At 40.9% G+C, this 23,477-nt stretch overlaps 2 protein-coding genes across 2 annotated transcripts; both read right to left on the reverse strand.

The window, feature by feature from the left end:
• Window positions 1-748: 748 nt before the first annotated feature.
• SAMD13 (sterile alpha motif domain containing 13) lies at window positions 749-23,085 on the reverse strand. The gene is made up of 4 exons (XM_067538265.1): window positions 23,066-23,085; window positions 17,696-17,780; window positions 8,985-9,096; window positions 749-1,867 (listed from the first exon to the last, which is right to left on the reverse strand). The coding sequence occupies exons 1-4, from the start codon at window positions 23,073-23,075 to the stop codon at window positions 1,724-1,726; spliced, it is 351 nt and encodes a 116-aa protein (XP_067394366.1). The 5' UTR covers window positions 23,076-23,085; the 3' UTR covers window positions 749-1,723.
• Window positions 2,022-4,828, reverse strand: LOC137146778 (dnaJ homolog subfamily B member 6-like). Its single transcript, XM_067538264.1, has one exon. The coding sequence runs from the start codon at window positions 4,144-4,146 to the stop codon at window positions 3,463-3,465; it is 684 nt and encodes a 227-aa protein (XP_067394365.1). The 5' UTR covers window positions 4,147-4,828; the 3' UTR covers window positions 2,022-3,462.
• Window positions 23,086-23,477: the final 392 nt, after the last annotated feature.

Consider the following 23,477-nt stretch of genomic DNA (forward strand, 5'->3'; position numbering starts at 1 on the left):
GTGTGTTTAGGGAATGTCCTAAACTTTATGAGATGGTCAGAGTGCTCTTTGTAGCAGGGATGGTAACTGTCTCGTGGTTTTGGAAGGTGTCTACCATGGTCCTGGGCATTCAGAATGAACTTCATCCCTCTGCAGAGGGCCAGAACGAAGTATCTGCACCACGTACACAGGGCATAAGAGAAGCTAAGTGGAACAAAGGACCTGTATGTGGACTTTGAAAGTCACCTCTATTCACCATTAATCAATGCATAATAACATCAGTGAAAGGAAAGAGAATCAGATCCATTAATACATAGACAAATGATTTGAAAAAGGTTGGTACATATGCGTCATCATCTTCCCACGTTAATCTTGGTTCACTATTTCTATAGTTTTCCCTTCCCCTTAAAGACAACCCCTATTTGGAAAAGCAAAAGATCCTAAGTGTGCCTTGTGTAATGAGTATTTTATCCTCAGAGGGTAAGAAAGAATATCTGTGTATCTGTGATTGCTTAGATGTAATTGGGGCTATGCCAGTTCACACCAGCTGCATAACTGATCCAAAAGTATGGATGGACAGGTAAGAAAGCACAAAATTTAAATAAATACAACAAGGCTGAACATTAAGAAGTCTCCTGATCTCCCCCACTATTGGCTGGCTGGAGAAAAAGAAACGGGATCCCTCATATACCACATCTAAGGAAATACAGAGTGAGTAGATAGCTCTGAAATAAACTGAATTAAAACATAAGCAATGCTTTATTGGGGTAGCCAATAGCCAATTAAATAGGGAACTAGAACAAACAGATTGAACAAAACTCTCTTTTAACAGAGATCTACAGTAACAAGACAACTTCTTTCATGTTTTTGGAAACAAGTATTCAAACAATAAATCAAGTAAAATATCAAAATCATTCATTGCAACACCATGAAATACAATATTTTTTTTAAAAAAACTGCAGAAATCTACTTTTTATACAATATTCTGCAAAATTTGTTACAAAGTTTTTATAAATTAAAATAAAATGAACTTTTTTTGTTTTACAAAGCAACACACGCTCTTTCAAACAAAGAAGTATACCTTATTTAGAACTGCCAATGAAACTGAGTGAAAACAAGCTGAAAATATGAACACCGCCAAAAATACGCAACTGAGCTTCACCTCTCAGCTAGGCCTTCTGCTATAGAAGGTGCTATGTTAATTGTACGTACAGCTTTAAACATTGCAATATACCACAAATAAACCTTAATAAGGTCAAAAATAGGACCCTTTTCAAAAAGGGGTGAGTTGGCAAATCCCAATCCAGTCACAAAAATTACAAGGAGCAGTAACTTCAGTGCATATTTGACATAAATCAGAATGTACTTTTGCTTCCCCCCTCTAAATATATGTAAACTTTTAAGAGTATTTTAAGTAATTCTTGAAAATCAACCTCTTGTCTGTCTTAGAAATGAAGAACTACCATTCTTCACTTTTTGGTCAGAATATGACTTAACCATCTCAATGTATTCCCTTTAAGGAGCTGGAAGAGAAAATAATTATGTACCATGTGAAAATCCACACCACCACCTTCAGTTCAGTCATAGTACAGTATATTGCCAAATCTATCCAATAGGATATATATAATTTCCATTTGGTTGAAATTCTTAAGACATATATTCTCTCTTTACAAAGTTCCATCATATGAAACCAAATTGCTTATTTATTATTTGAGGCACAACATGACCCCAATTAGCCCATTCGCTATAAAGAATTGTTCTTTAGATGTTGCGTCTGTAGAGGTTTAACATGATATTCATAGATTTTCAGAGCTGGTCCCAGTTTTAACGAAAGTCCAGTCAACACATCATTTCTTGTCATCAATAGCAATGATTTGCCATCAATTTCCTGGAAAAAGAATTAACGAGTAATTAAGGGCAACATAGACATCTAAAAGATTACAAAACTGTTCTCCATAGACAGAAGTATACTAAAGAAGATCATTAATGAAAAATAGAAATTCTATGCTCTATTTTTTCCATAAACTGTAAACATGTAAACAAATGATGACATCTGCTGATGGGCTGATTTTCAAAAGTGCTTCCTCCTGTAGTATCGATTGACTCCAGCACCTCTAGAAATTATGTTATTTATTCAGGTGCCTAACTAGAAGCATCCACATTTGAAATTTTCCCCAGTTATTTGTTTCAAATTCACAGATACAGATAAATGTTTTAATTATTAGCTATGGCAGGAAGGGTGATCTTCTGGCTAACACAGTGACTTGTGACACAGAAGATCTTAGTTCAAGTTTCAGCTCTGCCATAGACTGTTTTGTGTGATCTTTGGCAAGTCAGTGTGCCTCAGTTCCCTGCCTTTTAAAAGAAGGTGGTGATACTTCCTTTCTCCCTAGCTTTGTCTGTCCTGTATATTTAGATTGTATGTCACTTCGGTGCTTTTGAAAATACCACCCTAAAATCCAAGGTCACCTTTACAAATTTGCCTGTAAGTGACTTCACCAATATAACAGAGCCAGGAACAGAACCCACAGACCTTGAGTTCCAGTCCTGTGCCATCACCACAAGACTATCCTTCCCCTCGCACAGGGCTGTAATGATATTGTGTGGCACAAGCCACATAATGCAGACTACACCTAAATGGCTCTATACACACATCAAAGTAACCTAATGAGCAATACATTTTTGGCATCACAGTGTTGCTGGAGTGCTTTCTGAGGTCATCAAGTCCCAGAGAAGTGTGTAGCTTTACACAGTTTGCCTACATTGTTTTATTCTTTCTTCCACAAAAACAACAACATTTATTGATTTATAATTTGTTAGCAAATAACTTCGACCCAGTTTACTGCCGACATCCATTGCTATTTGCCTATAATATAAATATACATTGTTAGTTATCAAAATGTACTAAGCTGCCAGCATTTATGTGAAGCAAGAAAACAACCCACCAGAAATGGGTTGTTATTTTTTATTTACATCTTCCAATGCCACATTTTTCCTTATTAATTGAAATGAATAAACTGTGTACTGGGAATGTTAATTTCAGAGCACAGTAGCCATTGGGTTCACAATTCAAACAAAATAGAAAACCTAAGAATCACATGTAAGCATTTACCGTTTGTAAGTATTGACTGGCCTGAACGCTGATCATTCTTCACTTTGGATAAATATTAATAAATGTAAGGTGCACAGAGAATTCACAACAATTTTACAGACAAAATATATGCATTAATGATAACCCAAGAGTTAACTGAAAAGTCTACGACACCCACACATAATGACTTTGGAAGAACTGCTTATAAATATTTTCAATTAGGTCACAGTAAACCAAAAGTAGATTTTGGTTGAGATCTGCCCCCTGCATTATACTCTTGTTAGTCCCTCAGACGAAGCTCATCAAAGTTTAACATTTCTGGCAAATGTGTGTTTTCAATATCATATTATCCAAATGTGGTAGCTGCCTCTTACCAATTGTTGTTGAGAATTTTAATGGTTAATAATGGTTTCTACTCTCTCTTCTCCATTCATCACAATTCTCTTTGTAGTGATTTTGATGCCATTAACTATTTTGCTGGTTGTTATGACTGATTTGAAGTTGCCTTTCCCACTGTTGTTCAATGACGTGATGGAGGATGAAGAGCAGCCCCCAACTCGCTGGGAACCAAATGAAGTAAATCCAGTCCCTGAAATAGGAGACACTCCAACAATAGAGACAGAGTATCCTTCACCACCTCTTCGTCTTCTTCCATGGAGTCCTTGCCGAATGCCAGAAATGCCATCAAGTAGATCATCCCAGAGTTTCACTGTAAAGGAGTCCATTCCGCTAAATGTATCTGTGTGGGGGCTATTCAACTGGAATTCAGAATCAAAGTGACTCCCATCTCTGCCATTCGCTTTACCTCTACCTTTCCCTCCACCTCCCTCACCTCTACCTCTTCTTTCTTTTCCACTTACACCTCCTTCACTAAACATGTCATAGACATCCCTTTTTTTGGCATCAGATAAAACCTCATATGCCTTAGATACTTCTATGAATTTCCTCTCTGCTGCCTCTCTGTTCTCTGGGTTTTTATCAGGGTGAACCTTTAATGCCAGTTTTCGATATGCCTTTTTAATGTCATCTGCGGAGGCATTTCTTCGAACACCTAGAACATCATAATAATTCACCATCTTGTCAAGATGGTCTCAGCAGCAAAATTCAGTCTCTGTCTTCAGTAATCATTGGCAATCCAGTGAAACTCTAATTCCTCTTTGCACTCTCTCTGTCCCTGAAGTTTAATATGGTTGAGTAATATCACAATTTTTTAAAAAGAAAACAGGTTTGGCATTAATGTGAGTTGCAAAATGTGTCTCTGTGCTCCTTCATGTTTTTGTAAAAGTATCTTCATTACAGAGAGACAGGGAAAACTGGCTGCTTTTTGACCAACAGTCTGCTTTCAAGATAGCTATGAAGAAGTCATTATTGGAGGGGGGATTGTGACATCAGAGATAAGTCAGCTAATAACCATGTGTTATGACTTTAGTTCATTTGTATATTGCCACCCATTGGTTAAGGTATTGTGACAATGGTTTTGAAGAGTCAAATTTAGCATTAATGAAATAAACCCTCTGGCTACAACAACAATGAATATTATTGTTTTTGGTACCTGGCACTGAAAGTTTTGCTTTATCTGTTAAATATACCAAGTCATAACACATGGCAAAGGGGTTTCACACATCAAGTCATGCACACATGCCAGCTGCATTGTCAGGACTAAAGTTTTCTGCTGAAACAGTGCAGATATACTAGAAAAGCTCTTCGAATTCAGCCTTGGAGATGTGTTGCAGGCTATTTTAGTATCTTGCTCTTTGAGCCAATAGTTCAGAATGTTTATGGCCCATATTTTCTGTTTCAATATTCTGCATCTTTCCTCTTCTCTAATTTCCCTCTATCTTGCACTACCTCACTGTTACAACTCGTTCCCTGCTAATTTGCTATTTTCACTTTTTTTATAGTAATTTCTTCCACTGAAACTGACTTACATCCACTGAAATCTGAAAGATATTAAGATTTAATAATACCACCAGAAATATAAGCACCTTATCAGCAACCACTTACACTAGCATTCACAATATACAGTTTTTTTAAAAGGTCTTTTTCTTCATCTGAGAGAGACAAAGTGGGTTAGGTAGTATCTTTTATTGGACCAGGGACAGGCTTTCGAGCTTCACAGAGCTCTTCCTCAGATCTTTTTCTTTATCTGTAAGACATATTTTAAAGACATATTTTAAAGCATCTTTGAGCCATTTATCAGGGTATTTTATGGATGACCATCTAGAGATGTATTATAAATCTCATTACAAGAAAGTGCAGACTGTTACTATTATGCAAACAGTGGGAGTTGAGAACAAGGCAAGCAATCACATTTTCCAATTCCCTAATACAGATGTTGTAGCTAACCACTATATAAAATAATGGCCCATATATCCCCCTGCTTAATGAAAGCAGTTCAGGGGAGAACAATTTTCCATAGCAAGGGTACCTTAACCAATGGATGGCAATATGCAAATAAACTAAAGTCACAACACATGGTTATTAGCTGACATGTGGGTTATGTGGGATGTTTCCCTCCACACATTCAGTCACTTTCCCCCTGCAAGTGTGTCTGGCTAGGGGGTGGGGAGAGAGCCACCATGTATGCATGTCGGTCCATTCCCGCCCTCAGGCAAGCACAGAAGTAAGGGTGGAAAGTCCTGAGAGAGCATTAACTCTTGCTGCAATTTCACACAGGATAGCCAGGAGGCAGCAGCCAGTGCCAGCACAGTTAGAGATCTCTCTCTGCTGCCCTAGCTGGGTGTCCTGATGATAAACATCTGAGGACCCTTGTAGATCCAACAATTAACAGAAACACACATAGATAAATGACAAGCAGCTTTCCTCACAAAACCACAACTGCTGACCTACCTTCATCATAATAAAAATAGTGCTTAGCACTTTCTCTATAGTGCCTTCCATGAGGTGATCTCAAAAGCTTTACAGATATTAGTGAGTCAGCCTCACAAGAGCACAGTAAGGCTGGCCATTATTATTGCCGTATCATTGACAAGGCAACTGAGGCACAAAGAGGTTAAGATTCTTGACTGAACTGACACAGGCATCTGGGTCAGAGTCAGGAAGAAAAGCCAGAGCCCCTGACTCCTTAGACTGTGTCTTTCTTAATCATAAAACCATCCTACCTCGGCTGGCAGAACGGAGACACGAGATGTTCTTGGCAGGTGTTAAAGTAGTAATGGACTCAGTCAAATCTCTTGTCTGCCTGATTACTCATCTTTAAATGTAAAATATACTGAAAAGTTGACAGCAGCTGTAGAAAGAGGTTCCTCGAGCCCTTCCAGAGAATTACCCAAAAGTAACAAGGCTTTTTTTCCCCCACAAGAAAGAGACTAAATTTAGCTACCAGGCTGCACTCAAATTCCAATCAGCTGGGATTTCATTTCTCAGGCTTTGAGGTCAGCTAGAGCAGCGGTTCTCAAACTTCATTGCACTGCAACCCCCTTCTGACAACAAAATGTACTATACAACCCTGGGAGGGGGCACCGAAGCCTGAGCCTGAGCCCGACTGCCCCAGGCATGTGGGTCAAAGCTGAAGCCTGAACCCAGGTGGGCCAAAGCCGAAGCCAGAGGGCTTCAGCCCTGGGGGGGGGGAGGGGCTGTAACTTGAGCCTTGTTGCCCAGGGCTGAAATCAAAGAGTGGGGCTCAGGCTTCAGCTTTAGATCCAGGCCCCAGCAAGTTGAACGCTAGCCCTGGCGACCCCAATTGGGACCCACTTTGGGGTCCCAACCCACAGTCTGAGAACTGCTGAGCTAGATTAACTCAGTAGCAAGAAGCTAATTTTATACCTTTTTTGAAGGCCACATATTTTTTGGGAAAGCCTGTATTTCATTTTAGCACTGAACTGCTCTCTGCCAAACAAAAAAAGCTAGGACAGCATTTTGACAGGCTTTTCGTCTGTGAGAGGGGAGTTTAGGGCTGCAACTTTTGAAATGCTTAATGGAGGTCCTGAAAGGATGGATGGGTGGGGTAGAAAACAGAAGATTTGTATCAAAGTTTAGAGCCTTCTCCATTAAATTACTGAAGTCTTTTAGTGCTAAAGCTTCAGATATCAGAATGTAAAAGGCAAGGTCTTGAAATGTGTTAAATCCTTGCTAAAACAGGCATGCTAGAAATATAACTTTTAGGTCAAATTAAAAAGGGGTTTGTTGAATTGTATGGTTTTTTTAAAATGTGGTTTATTTATTCATGTGTTACATATATACAGAGATTCAAGATGTCAAACAAAAAATTGTTTGTCAGCTGCAAAAAACGTTATTTTGCAAAAACTGTAAAAATCAAAGAAAATAGGCAGAAATGGAATGTCAGGGAAGAGATTATTACTATGCAGTTTTGACAGTTGTGATTTCTATCTGGCCAAAATTTTGTAGTTTATCAGATCCTAAATTAAATGAAATAAGACGCTTTTAATAAAAACATCCCCTTGAAGGATGCAGAGAATAAAAATAAAACTGTTTCCAAGTAGGTACATTCCCATAACTTCATTATGGAGAGAAGATTTTCACAGAAGACAACTTATTTATTTGTTCTTTTGTTAAAATACATTTTGGCCTAAGTTTTCAAACCTGGATGTATGATGGCCTCATCTCCAGAACTACTAAGCACCCACAGATGTCAATGATCTTGAGTCATGACTGCTCAGCATTCTGGAAAATCAGACCAATTATCTAGATGCCTGAACATGAATTTTGGTGCCTAACTTTAAGCACCCAAGTTTGAACATTTGGGTCTCAGTGATCAGGAACGGTGCCAGACTGACAGATCTAGAGATGTAACTACAAAGGAGGCAACCATATCACGGGCAGTTCTAATGCAAATTCCCCTGCACTGCCCCACTGCTGCTCCTCAGCTGTGTGCAAGCCGGCCAATTTCAATGGCACATTTAGTCATTAGCCTACCAGCTGACACACTGCCAGCAAGTGGTCAGTCAATACCAGTAATGATGATGGTTACATGGACGCTTGTCCACTCAACACCAGACAGACCAAACTCATTCCACACAGACCAAAGGTGGTTGTCATGTTTGTTGATACTGAACCAGGAAGCAGTGACCAGAAGGAGAATGGCTCCATATTCCATTAAGAGCTTCCTGAGTGATCAGTCCCTGGTTGCCTTTTTCATTGATTCTTCTTCACAAATCCTTCCCTCTCACATCAAGGCAGCTACTTTGGGAACCTTTCATCCAAGGAGACAGTGTCACCTCCTCTGGCTTCGCTGCTACTCAGATGGCAGAAATGCTGTAGGAACAGTCTGAGAACCTGAGATTAAAAGCATCATCAGCGTCTTGTGCCTCCTCTCCAGCAACCCAGCAAGTGAAGATCCAACATCTTTCTCAACGTGCAACGTGCTGCAGCTATGCAAGAAGGCCAGTGCTTTCCCCCTACTTTTGACTCCGTTTCCTGCTCACTTGTAATGACTTTAATCAAGGAACCTTTCCTCAAACCAAGAGAAGACGACTTCCAGGGAACAAAGCAGCACCCAAGTGAACTTGTGGACATAATTCTTCAATAGCACTTTCCTTCTGAGGATTTCAGCAATTTATAAACATTAACCAACTTATCCTTGCCACATTCCTAGGGGTAGGGAAGTACTATCCCCATGATACAGATGGTGAAGCTTAGGCACAGAGAGTTATTTTCCTGAGATCACACTGAAAGGCTGTGGCCAAGTCAAGAACAGAGCTGAGATTCTTGAGCTCCCAGTCTAGCGCTTTGATCACAAGAACACCTTCCTCCAGCAACCGTGCATGTCCCACAAAATGAGGATATTGTTTTAAAGGTAATAATCCCAGTGGTTTTCACCCACAATGTTCCCTTTCAAGAAGTCTTACCATGCACTAACCTGTGTACAACCAGCCCCAACAGTGAACATGTGAGGAGTCAAAGAATGGTGGCAGGCAGTCCAAATAGATTTTACCTGTTCTTGAAAAGCATTGGCTTGTTCTTCAAATCCTGCTGTTCTGAAGTAATTTACGACATCAGTGACAGCCCAGTCAGCAGGGTCAGGAGGCCTCCCATTCTCTACTGAACTACAAAATGCAAATGTAGACAGGTAATCACTATGTGTTTGCATATTGTATGCTGCTTCTGTGTGTGCAACCCACTTACTTTTTCTCCATGAGGGGAGGTATCCTCCAGGACCCCCTTAGAGAAATGACAGTCACCCACATTCTTCCCCACTTCAAAGACCCAGTGTCAAGGAAACCAGAGAAAGGCTGGCTGCCTCTCCCTTGAGAATACATTAATGCTTGTCCTCAAGTTGGCCAGAAGGGGTCAATAGAGACTTCCTCTCCTGTCAGGGCTGAACATCCTGCCTTCACAGCTCTCCAGCCCCCTATTGGCCTTGGAGCACAAGACCGACCAAGATTTGGGACCAGTCCCCCAAGATTTTGTTTACTATTTGTTTTCTGCTACCAAACTTTGTACAAACGAATGATTTCAGTATATTGCATTTGATTTTCCCCAGTCTTTTTATAGACTAGATTGTGCTTCCTTTAGATATCCTTCATGTGTGCATCCCCAATGTCGATATCCCTAACAGAATATATACATAAACACTCTGATGAATCAGGGATGCAACTCCACCATTAAGCACTCTCCATGCTTCTGTTATACAAGTCTTTCAAAATTGCCTTTAAGACTTAACAAAACCATGGATTTTCTAATCAGTTAAGAATCCCAGAAAACATCTGTTAAACACAGTCAGAATTGATTCCTTTCTGTGCTTGACCTCAGCCAATTGCTTTCAGAAGCAGCAGAAACAACAAATCATTCAGAATGTTACCCATTAGTTATTAATTCCGAGTGATGCCAGACAGCATTGCTTATCCTTAACCTACCTTATCTCAGATAACCTTTTTGGCTCTACAAGTTGTTAGTAAAACCTGCACACAAGTGGCCTGACTCTGCCTTTCATCCAGTAATTTAAGGAGATGAACAGCAAGTAATACCTCACAGGAAACACCTGCTTTTATAAAATGCTCCTACAGCTGCAGCTTTCAGTGTACAAAAGAAGTTCAGCCACAGATATTCTCCATTTGAACTGTGCCATCCCTATTAATGGCCCAGTTGTAACATCAATGAGGAAATAACAAGAATTAATTTACGTCCGTTTCTGAAATCAGGATAAACACTTCCACAGTCTCAAATGATTTAAAGGGATTCCCAAGAGAGAAACAGCCACAGCCAAAGGTCTTCATAATACATATTTTGAATATGAGTATAAATAAATAGAAGGCAAAATTCAGCCTTCAGATATGTGCCCCAAAATTTCATTGTAGCCACTGGGCTTTGCATGCATGTGTCCAAGGGCAGAAACCTGGCACAGAGACTTACAGCTCTAGCTGCCTTTAGTTTGAACATGAAAGACAACAACATCAACTGTATCTTTCATTTCTGGGCAGTCTTTAGCTTTGGGGTCTAATCCCAGATGCACAGCACATATATGTATATCTATGTATTTATAATTCACCTATGGAATGCAAGAGCGATCAAAGCTCATGTAAGAATACAAGCACTCAAAAAGACTGTACAGTACTATCTACTCCTGTGAAAATGCTATTAGCGTGTATTTAAAAATTAATTCTCCTGCCTCACATTTCCTTCTCTCTTCTTTTCCTGCATCTGTCTATACGGAGCTATGCTTGGATTGCTAAGGCCAAAGTGGTGAGTCTTGCCTCTTACATCAAAACTAGTGAGATGATCTAGGATCACTGTGATGGAAGCAGTTCCTGCTGCTGAGACAGTCTAGTCCCTGCTCCAATGAGTCTTACTCTTACTGCGGGAAGCTATTTAGATACCTATGTGGCCCCCATCATTGTAACTGCAGAGGGCTCCACCATTCCTGATTACTATAGTGGTGGTTTGTGATTTTAGGAAGTTATATGATCCTGCTTTAACAAAGGCCAAGCCCATTTTGGGCCATGAAGGTGAGTATTCACATTGTAGATTATGGCCATATTGGACAGAGAGTCAAAACAGCATGCCGAGCACTAGGTGATGTGCTCTGGAGTCTGATTTCAGTTTGTTCTTCAAAAGGTTCCTCTTCCCACCATCACCACTTCCATCTTGCCCAGGCTTAGTCAGGCAGCCACGCCAGACCGTTATGCGTTTCAGAGTGGCAGAAAGATTGATTTCACTGAAAGAGGCACAGATAATCTCTGTCAGCAGAGGGTCCATGGTCTCCTTACTGCTTTTGACCAGCCACGAAGAGCAGAGGGCAGAAATGCAGATGGCAGCTCAGACTTCGCTTAGCGCATTGGGGGTCTCCCAGTTGTGTGACTGGCTGAATCCTGTGAAGGAGGGTGGTGAGCTTAGTGTCTGTTGCTTCTCCTCTGACTCCTGGGATCTATATTTGTATGTAACAACAGAATTCTGGATCTTTAGCGTTGCAGGGTAACATGCTTGTACATTAGCATTTTAGCCCTTTTAAAAACATTTTCTGTCACTCATCAAATCTAATACAAAAGCATTCCACAGCAGTGGCCAAAAACTACAGTAAGTTAGGGCCAGACTGATTACTCTAACTGAAAATACCTTACGAACAGATCCACTAATTTCAGTGGGGCTACTTGTGGGGTAAGATACTGTTCACTGCAAACAAAGGTCTTGCAATCTGGGATCAGTACTGCAGAATACTTGTAGAATTTCTGTTAAATAAAGAATGCATTTTAATTTAAGATTTTTCTTGTTGCTCAAATTGTGATGCTTAAAAAATGAAATATACTATAAAAACCTCTGTCCACTCAACATTCACAGACTTTCTGTATTTTGTAGGAGTGGAGTTTACAAGTATTACATAAATCTTTGAATTTTCCTCAAGGTGCAGAATATACCCCTCACATCACATTTACAGTCTGCATCATCATTCCATTTAAAATTTTAAAAAATTGAGCATTACAAAAGTGGTGAATTTTATATATTCTTTCTACTGATCATCAAATGAAAAACTTAAGGTGAAAAAGGTCTATTAAATTTTGTTTACTGATAAATTAATTTCAAGCTTATTATGCTTCAAATGTAAGGAACATTTTAAAAAGTCTATTTTTATTTTTAGCTTTTAGTTCTCCATGCTATTGCTCTTACAGTATAGGAAACATTTATGCATAATTGTCCAGATTCACGCCAGGTAAAAATACATTAACTTAATGGAGCTACACTAGTGATTAACTTGTCCCAATAAATGCAAGTTCCTGCCTCACAACATAAGTAAAAGTGTCTTGCTAGACCTCAAGTGAGAGGTGGTTTAAAAAATTCCGGACCAAAAGACTGGAAGGGGTGTGGCAGAATCCAGTGGAGACTGGCTGGATTTGTAAACTGCTCTCTTGGCTCCCAGACTGTGGACTGACCTTATTTGCCTTATTATTGTGCACAGTTCAATTCTTTTGACAAGGAAGGGGAATTTGTGAGAATCATAGCTTAAGCCATATATACCTGTTTATGTCCGGCACAGAGGGCACCTTAAAACCTTAAAGTGGCTGGTGCTTTGTGACCTGACAGGTTGAATAGCCAGGTACCAGATGCACGGATTATGAATAAAGTTGTGGCCTGTTTGCTTTTCACCACAGTCCCTGTGTGTTGTGCCTTTATTGCCATCATGTGGTGGAAGCAGAAAGGTCTGGAAAGATACAGCAGAACCTTGAAAAAACTGTGTGAAAAAACAGATTTTACTAAAGCTATTTATAACCTCCTTAACGTAGTGCCAAGTACAGATTTTGTACATAAGCACACACACTGTATATGTTCACTTGGAAACCACAGCTTCTATTCAATTTAATTACATTACCCACCAGCTTTAAACAGCCACCTTCAGATAGCAGCTGAGCCTTTATCACATGAGCCTAAGGAGAAAATAATTAAATATAAGCCATCCATGTTTTGATTACTTTCCCCCTGTAACACCCATGGTAACGATGAGGCTGCTAATTGAGGGTGGTTTCGGAATGGACATACATGGTATGATCTATGTATAGTTATTACATAAATAAATCATATTGCTGTGCTGTAAGCAGTGCTTAAAGTAGATCCAAATAGGAGGGGAAGCTCACCAGTTTTGATAGCTGTCATCAAAGATCTTGATGTTATGTGGTAATAAGGTGTTGCACCATCATCTTGTGATGAGATGCAGCACAGGAGCGGAGGAGAGAGATTGGGAACCATTTATCTGATTTATCTGCTTGTGTTTTATATTGTGCCCATCACTGTGCAGTCTATTTACTTAGAGGGACAAAAGAAGGACGATGTCTGAAAGCAGTTCATATCCCCAAGCAGCAGGCCTGCAGCCAGCCAAGTCAGAGTATGTGTCTGCACATGTGCACACGCATGCACGCAGTTTATTGGTCAAATCTAAACAGTGGTGCTAGGTGGGAACAAGATGAAGAAGCTGCACTGATGTCAAAAGGAATAAAAATAGCAGGTCCCGGAGGTTTTTAGATAAAAAATTTTAAATACATGATTTCAGACAAGACATTGCACCAAATGTATGTATCATGTCCATCTGACATAACCTCTGGATGGGACGAGAAGTCAGGAGGGGAATAGAACTGTCCTTGGAACAGGTAGATAGGTGACTCCCAGCTGGGACACTTCTCCCCTTAGGCACTGCTGCTGTGCTACCCACTGGCAGGGTGTTTTTGCCCCACACTTCATAGTCCAGTCCCCCTTTGAAATATATTTTCCTGAGGGTTACCCCTAGGTAAAGTTCATTCCCACAGTGAGGCTGGAGTCACAGAGTCTCATGGTGAAAGAGGATTTAGGAGAAAGATGGCTAGGGAGAGATACCTCATGGGAGTCTCTCAACCAATTGAGAGAACTGAGGGCTCTCTGAGGGACAGACAGCATGTGTTTGTTGGGATTGTAAACAGATCTGAGCCAGGCATGAAGACACCAAAAGTGAAGTCTTGCATGGAGTATCACAAATGTACAAACTGCCATGTGTCCCAAAAGTTGAAGGAAACCCCTTCGCAGTGGTTTGGGGACTCTGTTGCAGTGTAGAAATGAGACTGGAATTTGTGGGGAACCTGTCTGGGAGGTAGGTATGCTCTGGCAGTTGCAGAGTCTAGAGCGGCTCCAATGAAGTCTGTGTGTGGACAGGTGTCAAAGGTAGACTTTTATGCAGAAATGGAGGCCCAGAGAGTGGAAGAAGGGTAGGGCCTTGCAGGTTGCCGACTGTACCTGGAGGAAGGAGCGACCCTGGAAGAGCGAGTCATCCAGATAGGGAAGGATGACTATTCCCGTTTGTCAAAGATGGGCTGTGATAACCAAGAGGACTTTTGTGAAGACTCTCTTGGTGGCTGAAAGAGCAAGAAGAAGAACCCACTGCTTGCAATGGTTGTTGCCCACAACAAACTGTAAGAATCATCTGTGAGCTGGATTACTAGCCATATGGAAATATGCATCCTGGAAGTTGAGGGCAACAAACAATTCCTCTGGATCTAATGAAGGTAGAATTCTGCTAGCTGAGGAATAGTTCTTGTGGCTGAGGGGGTCCAGGTGCTTGAGCTCTTTATCGTGAAGGGTCGATCTGACCAATACTATTTCTTTTGTTCAGTGTTGACCACCAGAGAGTTTGGGGAGGGATGGGAGAAAAGATACTTGAACCTTTGGCAAGTACTTAGTAGTTTTTGGCAGTCCTCTTTCAGGTAGGCAGAATGGTCGCCAGAGTTTGCCATATTGTATAGGCTGGTAAGAGTAGAACCTCGTTGCTAGCCAATGCAATCTTTTCATGAGGGGAGGTCTGCAAAATATCCACCAGGGAGCGTTGAGGTTCCTGTATCACCTCCAAGGGGATCTGCAGGGCCTCTACTATTCTTTTCATTAGCTCTTGGAAAGTCTTGAAGTCTTCTACATAGGATGGTGGATGGGCAAAACTGCCTTATCTGTTGAGGAGGAGGACTTAACCAATGGAGATACCGCCTCCTCTGCCCTTAACTCTTGTCCCCCAGGAGGATCTGCCTGGGGAATAGGGTCCCTGGGTACCAGTGGCTGTTGTTCCTGGTGAGTTCTATTGCATGAGACTAGCTGATCACTATAAGGGGTCTTTCATGGCATGCTCTACTCACCGCTCAAGGCACCTCCTCCTGGCTGCTCTGGGGATTAGCTCTTTCTAGGTCCAAGGACCCCTTCTGCTGCTCACTGCATGTCCTGCTGCTGCTCTCTCTCGCATTCTGCTACTCAAGGTGCTTGGCCCTCTAGCCAGGTCACGATAGTCCTCCCCTTCTGGGCTATCAAAGTTTCCCCTACAAACAGCATGAGGCAGTCTTCTCATTCACTGCCCTGATGATGCCATTCCCCCACTGGCTGCCCTCTATGCCGGGTTCCAGCTCAGGGACCCTTGAAACAACAGGTAAAGTCTGCACCATCCTGAACTTTGCTGCCCTTTCCCTGAGCCATTTTTACTCCTTCTGGCTCCCACCTCTTGGTTCGCCAGTGCAAACTCCCTCCTCCCAGGGAGTAACTTCAGACTAAATTCTGTAGCCCCAAACATAACTCCCTTCCCAAAAGGAGTGACTGCAGAATACTTCCTGCTATCCCTTTCTGCTATCAGCTCCCTGGCTTTATGGAAGCCCTGCCTGTTCCTACATAGGTGAGCTTTTCCTAATTAGGGCTTTCCTTTCAGCCGAACTATCCCCATCTTGTAGCCTAATATGTTAATTGGCCCCTTTGGCCTACATTAACCCCTTCAGGGTGAGAATGGGGAACATGCCCCATCACAGGGCCCAAGGGTTCAGAAAGCCCGTTCTGATAGGGTCCTGCCAAGGTTGATGGGACAACTGCCCACTGGTTCCCGCAGTCTCATCCTTGGGATATACCCGCGGAGAGGGAAGTCGGAATGGGAAGATGGTGGAGTCTTGGATGGAAATGTCTGAGTCTGAGAAGGTATCACCCCCTGCATACAGTAGAGGAGCTAGGAAATCAGTACCAAAGGTCGCATCAGTATCGGAAGCCTAGGCGATGCCTACAGTCCCATCGTACCAGTCGCTGAGTCTCTATGTAGCAGTGTGGCAGCACCAGGGGATATATTGACTCTGGAGAGTAAGTTAGTATCAACAGGATATTTCTCTCAGTACTCGTCAGCAAGAGAGATTCAGGATCTTCTTTGACTTGGAGATCCTGGAGAGAGAGAAATCTGGCCAGTACCAGTGATCCTAGCCAATGTTCCTACAAATTAAGAATATTGAGCGATACCGCAGATGGGCAGTCTATACACTGTTTCTGACCTGAGGAACAGAACACCAGAACAGGGGCGAAAGATAGTTTCTCTGAGGAGACCCTGTTCTTCGAGGAATCTGTGTGTGGACGGCTCTGATCCAGGTATCCACAAAGGTCCTGCACCAGGTTGCTTGCCGATAGACTTCTCAGTACGTCTGCTCGAAATCTTTCGTGGTGTTACTGACATGTCAATACTGGAAGAGGTAGCAGCCTTGGTTGTACCCATACAGGGATGTGAGATTTCCCTGCTCTGTGTACTTTGGCGTGATTTTGCCTTTCTTTCAGGTTCCCTGTCAGGAGAATGGGAGCTTTCATTTTTAGAAGACTTTGAAGTCTCTGAAACTGCCTGTTGGTCTCTGTTTATCAGAGCTGGAGCCAAAGAAGCCAGAGGACCCTGAGAGGATCTTGCTGAGGCTGATGTATGGAGTGTGTGTGTGTAAGGGGTTTTCAAAGCACAAAGCTGTCTCAAAGAATCCTCCATAAGGAGTAGTTTCAGTCTGTCCTCACTCAGCTTCCTGGATCTTCTCCTGAAGCTGGAGCAGATCTTACCCTTTGAGGGGACATAAGACGCACTGAGGCAGCTGGAATGCCCATCGCTGAAGAGAAAAGAACTGTGGCATGTCTGGCATGGTTTGTAGCCTGGGGTTTGGGGCATAAACTACACAGGAAAAGGGGCCACAAACCAGCAGAGGCCAAGGATTGTGGATGCCCTGACCGCAAACAAAAGAAGTGGGGGGATGACCCCCAGAAAGCACAATTATTTGTTGAAAATTAAAATAAGAAACAGCATAGTAAATAAAGAAAATATGAATAAATAAAAGAAGAAAACAAGCAAGCTGGGTCAAAGCTTGCAAGCGAATACCGTGACACTCCAACTCAAGCCGCAAATGGCTCAAAAGGAACTGGAGCAGTGGCAGGTCAGCCCTTCCTTATATACCTTTGGACCAGAGCATGGGAATGTGTAGGGCAAAGGTGTGGATCCATGGGCACTGCTGATTAAAAACATCTCCCGTTGAAAGTGCCCGGACACGCACACACTTGGATGGAGCACCCAGAGGGACAATTACTCAAAGAAGAACAAAGCATTTTAGTCCACAGAGCATTATGAACTTGACATAATCAGGTACACAGTGCATATTTGCTTTATGTTTCTGTTTTCACATGCAGAGTGGAAAAATGAATTCCTTAACAGTCTTGGTTGGAACGACCCACCCAGGATGCCCCCTTTAAACAATGTAATGTCTGAGACCTCGGTTTCCCAGCTGGAATGCAATAAAGACAACGGCAAATGGGAAAAGTTTGTAAACCAATAAATACACTGGTTCCCTCCACCCCCAACCACATTATTCTGGAGAAATTAAAACTAAAAACAAAATCTCTTTGTTGTCTACATATAGTGTACGCCAAGGATTCACTTACTTTTTGACATCCAGAGAGCCATTCTCCTTGTTTTCCATGTCAACAGATAGCATGGAGAGGTTAGAGGTTTCTTTAACTTCAGCAACTAATCAATAAGGGGGGGAGAAAAAGCTGTGTTTAATTATCAGCAAATACAAAAGAACAATATAATGTAACAGAAATGAGTGTTCTCCTGAACACCACCACCTTCCCATTGGACAGAAAAAGCGCAGTCAGGGCCCTCCTTTCCTCAACAGCTGGGCAAAGCTGATAATCTCAAATAAAATAGGAAAAGGTGATGATCAAACTCCAAAGGTACTCTTTGCTCTACAGACAAAGACTGAATTTTCAATTTGACCCTTTTCCAATAAAGTACTTTATAATATTTATTTATAGGCTTTTTTATGCCCCCCGTTACTCTAGCATTTTACATATGTGTAATTAATTTATTCTCACAATATCCCTGTGAGGTAGGACAGTATCACGTATGCACATTTTACAGGTGGGGAACTTTGGCACAGATGAACTAAGTCAATGACACTCAGACCTCAGTGGTTCAGGAGCCAAATTAGCGATCAACATTACTCAAAAGAACCACAATAGTGTGAATTCATTGTTTGTTTATATATACATCATTCTCACAACCAAGTATTTTACAGTTGGTTAATAACATAGAAAATGCATCCTAATTGGTGAACAACTTAGATTGGTTAATAATTAAATCACACAGTGTTTTAATATCATGTGCTGCAAAGAGCTGCAAGAGACACGTTAAAGAACCACTTGCGGCTCCCGAGCTTCAGTCTGAGTATTACTGAGCTAAGTGATTTACCCAAGGTTTCACAGGAGATTTGTGGCAGAACCAGGAATTGAACCCACATCTGCTGAGGCCTCCTTCTATGCCTTAACCACAAAATCTATCCTTCCTGAGCTAGTGAGTGCAGAGGATGAGAAACTGGGACTCATATATAAATTGAAGATAATACAATTTGTTCTCCCTTCCTCCCCAGCAGCGTGTGGGGATATTTTCACAGTATGTATTTTTTTCACCATTATCATCTTCATGTGAGAAGCGCAGAGGTGACCCAAGACTTTTTTTTTTCCTCAGCAAGTCAGTCCTGTTTCACAGAGCTCTGTGTAACTAACTAAATATTCAAGATGTTCTTGCTGTGGCATTAATGGACAGCTATGAAATGTCACAGAGCCCTTTGAAGGAGAAAAGAATGGGAAATCATTACATCTATGTAAAGTTTACACAAATCTATTATGTAAATTAATGTTTAAAGCACCTTTTGAAAAACCATTACCATATTTAATATATAATTAACAGGATGCAAAACACCAAATACAACTATTACAAACTAATCAAAAAGGTGCTTCTTCCTGCATTGTAGATCACATAATTTAATACAATTCCCCCAAATACTTCTTACTTCGTGTAAGGAGATTACTGCAAAATGACAAGTTAAAAAATTATACTATTTGCGAAACATTCTCCCTGAGACAGTGAAACAAGATTAAAAGAATAAATAAAGCTGCAGGTGTGTGGTATTTTCATTTACAGCACACACATACACACAAACACAAAAACTTGCAGTTTTTAATTACTGAGATTATCTACTGAAAGTTGCTTTTTTTTCTTTTCCAATGTACAAGGAAAGATTTTGGAAACTGTGTTACACACATTCACCATTTTATAAGCATCTCAGAAATCATTCACTAGGCAACATTACACCACATTGTCATTTTTCTAGGAAAAAAGTAAAAAAGAAAAACCTACCTACAAGCAACTAAAACAAATCATTTTTATAAGCTTATCAAGAACAGCAAAAGAACCCCCAAGGATTTCTTTCATAAAGTAGGCTGGCAAAGGAATTCAATAAGGAGGTACAATTTGACACAGTGAAATAAGATCAGGCTGGCTTAGAGCCAGCATGACGTTAGGAACCACATACAAGCTGCACCAACTGCCTTCTATTTCATGGCTGACTTTTTAAAGACACAGTGTTCTGCCTGCTCATTTTTGCTAAATACCTTCAGCATAATTATTTAATGCTATAAATCACGTCTCCTGCTGCAGAATCCACTTAACAACTGCCTTGTAAAAGAGCCACAATGCTTTTGAAATTAATGAGTCTTTTCCCCCCCAATCCTCTTTTATCGAGCAACTGCTTCCTCACAACTGCTTACACTGTTAAATATTTAGTGAGTGGTTTCCAACTAGTTTAACCTGAGTGAAAATAAAGAGAGGGCACATTTCAGATGTTGCAGGAACAAATAAATACACATGCTGCTGAGGCTTTCTCAACAATAATTTGCCTTTGGAAAGAATCTCAGAGGGTCCAGCTTTAGCAATTTTTTTGTCAGAAAAGAATTCCTGCAAAGAGAGCCGAAAATCCTCCCATATCATTATACAGGGGAGTAACATACTTAACACTAAATGTAAGATTTGTGATTTGGCTTCTTGGGATCTCCACACTATAAACTTTCCCCTACCACCTCTACTACCAAATGCAAATATATTAGGAATAGTATATTTTGTTAGGAGCAACTTTGCTCAAACTGCAAAATAGCTGATCCAAGGTAACTTTAGATAAAAATGGAAACAGGGCTGGGAAAGTTAATCATGGAATTCATAAATGAGTATATTTAATAACACAAGGGACAGATTATTCTGGCCTTAAGCACATACCCAGAAATCATAAGTGCCACCTAATTTTCTTTGAAATCTGGGCACTTCTGACTCAGCATGAAAAACAAAAGTTTGAATGGAAGGGCACACCAGTCTGTCAGAAGGTTACCACAATTGTCCCACTGAAGGGATCGGACAAATACATGAGATAAAAGGAGAAACTTAGGGGGACAGATTCTTCCAGCCTTCCTCACAGTTGATTCATACCTTATTTCACAAGTTGGTTCACTTATGTCAATGGGACTACTTGTAGAATAAAATACTGTGACTACAAGTGACTGAGTCTGGCCCAACGAGAAGCAAAACCAGGCAATTTTCCATAGCCATCAGCATGTTCTTTCTATATTACAATCATCTTATTTTAATTTCTCCCCCTGAACTTTTCAAGCAGGACATATAGTGACAGACAGAGATTGTTTATGTGGCTCTGCTAACCACTCTGCACCACTGCAAATTTAAACTAAATTCCCTGGCTTTAGGATTCTTTCAGTTATGTAAGAAATGTTTGCTGTTATGTAGATTAAATGACTGGCAGTGCTTGAGGATACCCCCCTGCCCACACAACTATGTACTGTTTGGTCACACTAATGTATTGCAGAATTCCCTCACACAGCTTCTCAGCCATGACCCAATGAGCTTTAACACAAACGGGTCATGAGTCCATCTTTGACAGCCTGGGCTAGTACAGATTCAGACTTTTCTTTGATACAGATTTGCTTCTAAGCCAAACCTCTTAAAATTATATCCATTCAGTGCAAATCCAGCCAAGGTCAGTAATGACAGAAGGAAATCATTATTGTCTGATGGCTGCTTGGGAACTTATGACGTAAGATGGCAGCCTCTCTCTGATTTCCAACGGACAAGGCATGATTTCATGAAATGACTACTGCAGCTAGCACTGATAGATGACCCTGCTGGCAGTCTCAGTCAAGAGGTCAAGACTGACTACCATAGATCCCCTGCTCAACTCCCACTCCTAGAGATGGTACCTCCAGAGCAGTCCTTATGCACTCTGGCTGAGTGGGAAGGGGGAAATTTGCACTACTGTCTGTACCATAAATGTTGTGTGAATGGAGGACACTGGTCTCCAGGCTACTAATCTGCATCTTCATGAACACTACAATCACTGAAAAAATGGTATTTGGACAAAGTATCGTATGCAAGAGTTAAAGTCCATTTCCCTGACAATTCCACTTTTCTTACATGATGCAATGACAGGTAAATAAACAAAACATATACAAATCATGCAAACAGTACAATTTTTGTGAGAGAGACTGCAAGTGGTCATGGTGCCTGCTTTTTGGTGTTTTAGAACTTATTTAGAATAAATAAATACACACATCTAAATCAAATGGAGCAATAAACACCTATGGGGCAGTGTTAAATGGTAAAAGAAACCACTGCCATTTCACATGTCACATAATGTACTGGAAAATGTGGCATAAGTGTTGGTTAGAGACAGTTTAGTTGCACAAAGCTACTCTCTTTGTTTCTCAAGAAGAGAGCAAGTTCTAAATGAGGACTTCTTGAGTTTGCTGCATCAGTTGGTTTCTAACTTTGGTAATGAACTGACATCTGAGGATACAAACATCAAGCAGCTATTCACTCACACTCTCTCATTTCTTCCATCATGCTGTTCAATTAATCTTTAGAGTATTTAAAATAAAGTTCACAGTGTACATGTGTTCTGCCTAAAAGACCTTTAAAAACAGAGATATGAATCCAGTACGTTAATGGCCTTTGGAAGAGTTCAATGCTGAGTCCTAATCCTCATGTTTGATTGTTTCTAATCAGTTCTGAGGTAACAATTCAATTAATAAGGAGATACTGTTTGGAGAACTAGAGCTGGAAAAGGGGGGAGGGGCAGGCAGGGGACGGAGATGGAGTCTTTTTGGATTGTTTGGCTTGTTACTGGGGAAAGGTATTTTCCATGCCACATTGGGAATGAAGTGAAACCAGACAGCTCTCAGTTCCATGTCATGGGGTTAGCCCTGGGTGGCCCTAATGTTTATTTTATCTGCACAAGATCAAACATTCAGAAATCAGTACAGACACTGTACATTTATTAATATCCAAACATCAGCTTTCCTCTGAGAAGCTTTTAATGTCCCTGGAAGAGTCAGCAGTCCAAGAAAACCAAATACCTCACACATGCACGGCAGCGAAGTGCAGCAATCCTTTAGTAGGAGAGAGATGATGGAATTTAGATCTGGAAGAGCAGGATAAAGCCAAATATCTTTCCTTTCGTAATGACATGGGGGAGGAAATGTCAGCAAATTTGTTCAATGGTAAAATCAAGTGAAACAAAAAAATCAAACCACTTTCACTTTGGAACTTCAGTTTTCTGCTGGACTAGCTAGTCAAACTTCTCTATGGAAAGAATGAAATAGCTAGTGTTAAATACAGTGGATTTGTACCACATTCGTTTTTAATAGCTCTTAAGAGTGTGATAATCTCCTTTTTTCTGCTTCTTTTTTTAAAATAATGCATGCTCCTTTCTGAGTACATCTTCAATGCAGCAGCAAGTCCTGGCTCTCCACACAGGACTGTTGTAAGTTGCTCTAAATATACTTCAGGGCAAAGCATGCATTTTTAAGGAAGCTGCTTAAGGGAGGAATGCAGCAGTAGCTGAGTCAGAAGGAAACTGAGTATTAAAAAAAATCCCATTCCCTATGAAGTGCACAGCAGACCTCACTTACCTTTCTTCATAGCCAGCAAAAGGCTGCCTTCCTCCAGCACAGCTGCACTCACATGCAGAGCTCCAAATAGAAGATGATCTGGCCAATCACAGACAAGCTGTCAGGTAGTGTGGTATGCTGGGAGCTGTAGTCCATAGCTCCAGAAAAAGTAGCAGTCTAGAGTTTATTGTCTCTATGAGATCTGAATAAAAACATGCAGACTGCATCGAAGACTCACTGGTTGGGAAGGAGATTTCCTACATGCTGCATTAATTTTAAAAAGCATTGATTAAAGGCGCAGGGAACCTGATTTACTCTTTGCTTGTAAAGAACCTAGTAAATTAGCACAGTATAAGTTACTTTTGCCATGACTATTTAAAATATAGTTATAATCATGGAATAAATGATGATAAGATAGACAGACTGGGACTCT

This window comes from Emydura macquarii, unplaced genomic scaffold (genome assembly GCF_026122565.2).
Source record: "Emydura macquarii macquarii isolate MOO-44397 ecotype Brisbane River unplaced genomic scaffold, CSIRO-AGI_Emac_v2 contig_480, whole genome shotgun sequence".
Classification (NCBI taxonomy): Eukaryota; Metazoa; Chordata; order Testudines; family Chelidae; genus Emydura; species Emydura macquarii.

Excerpts from the sequence above, each read along its gene's own strand:
- SAMD13 (XM_067538265.1), bottom strand. Across the intron at positions 9,097-17,695 it reads GGCTCTCTGGATGTCAAAAA|TTCAGTAGAGAATGGGAGGC; the intron begins GTAAGTGAATCC and ends TGCATTTTGTAG. Across the intron at positions 1,868-8,984 it reads CCAATGCTTTTCAAGAACAG|GAAATTGATGGCAAATCATT; the intron begins GTAAAATCTATT and ends TTCTTTTTCCAG.
- LOC137146778 (XM_067538264.1), bottom strand. The coding sequence starts at position 4,146 with ATGGTGAATTATTATGATGTTCTAGGTGTTCGAAGAAATGCCTCCGCA.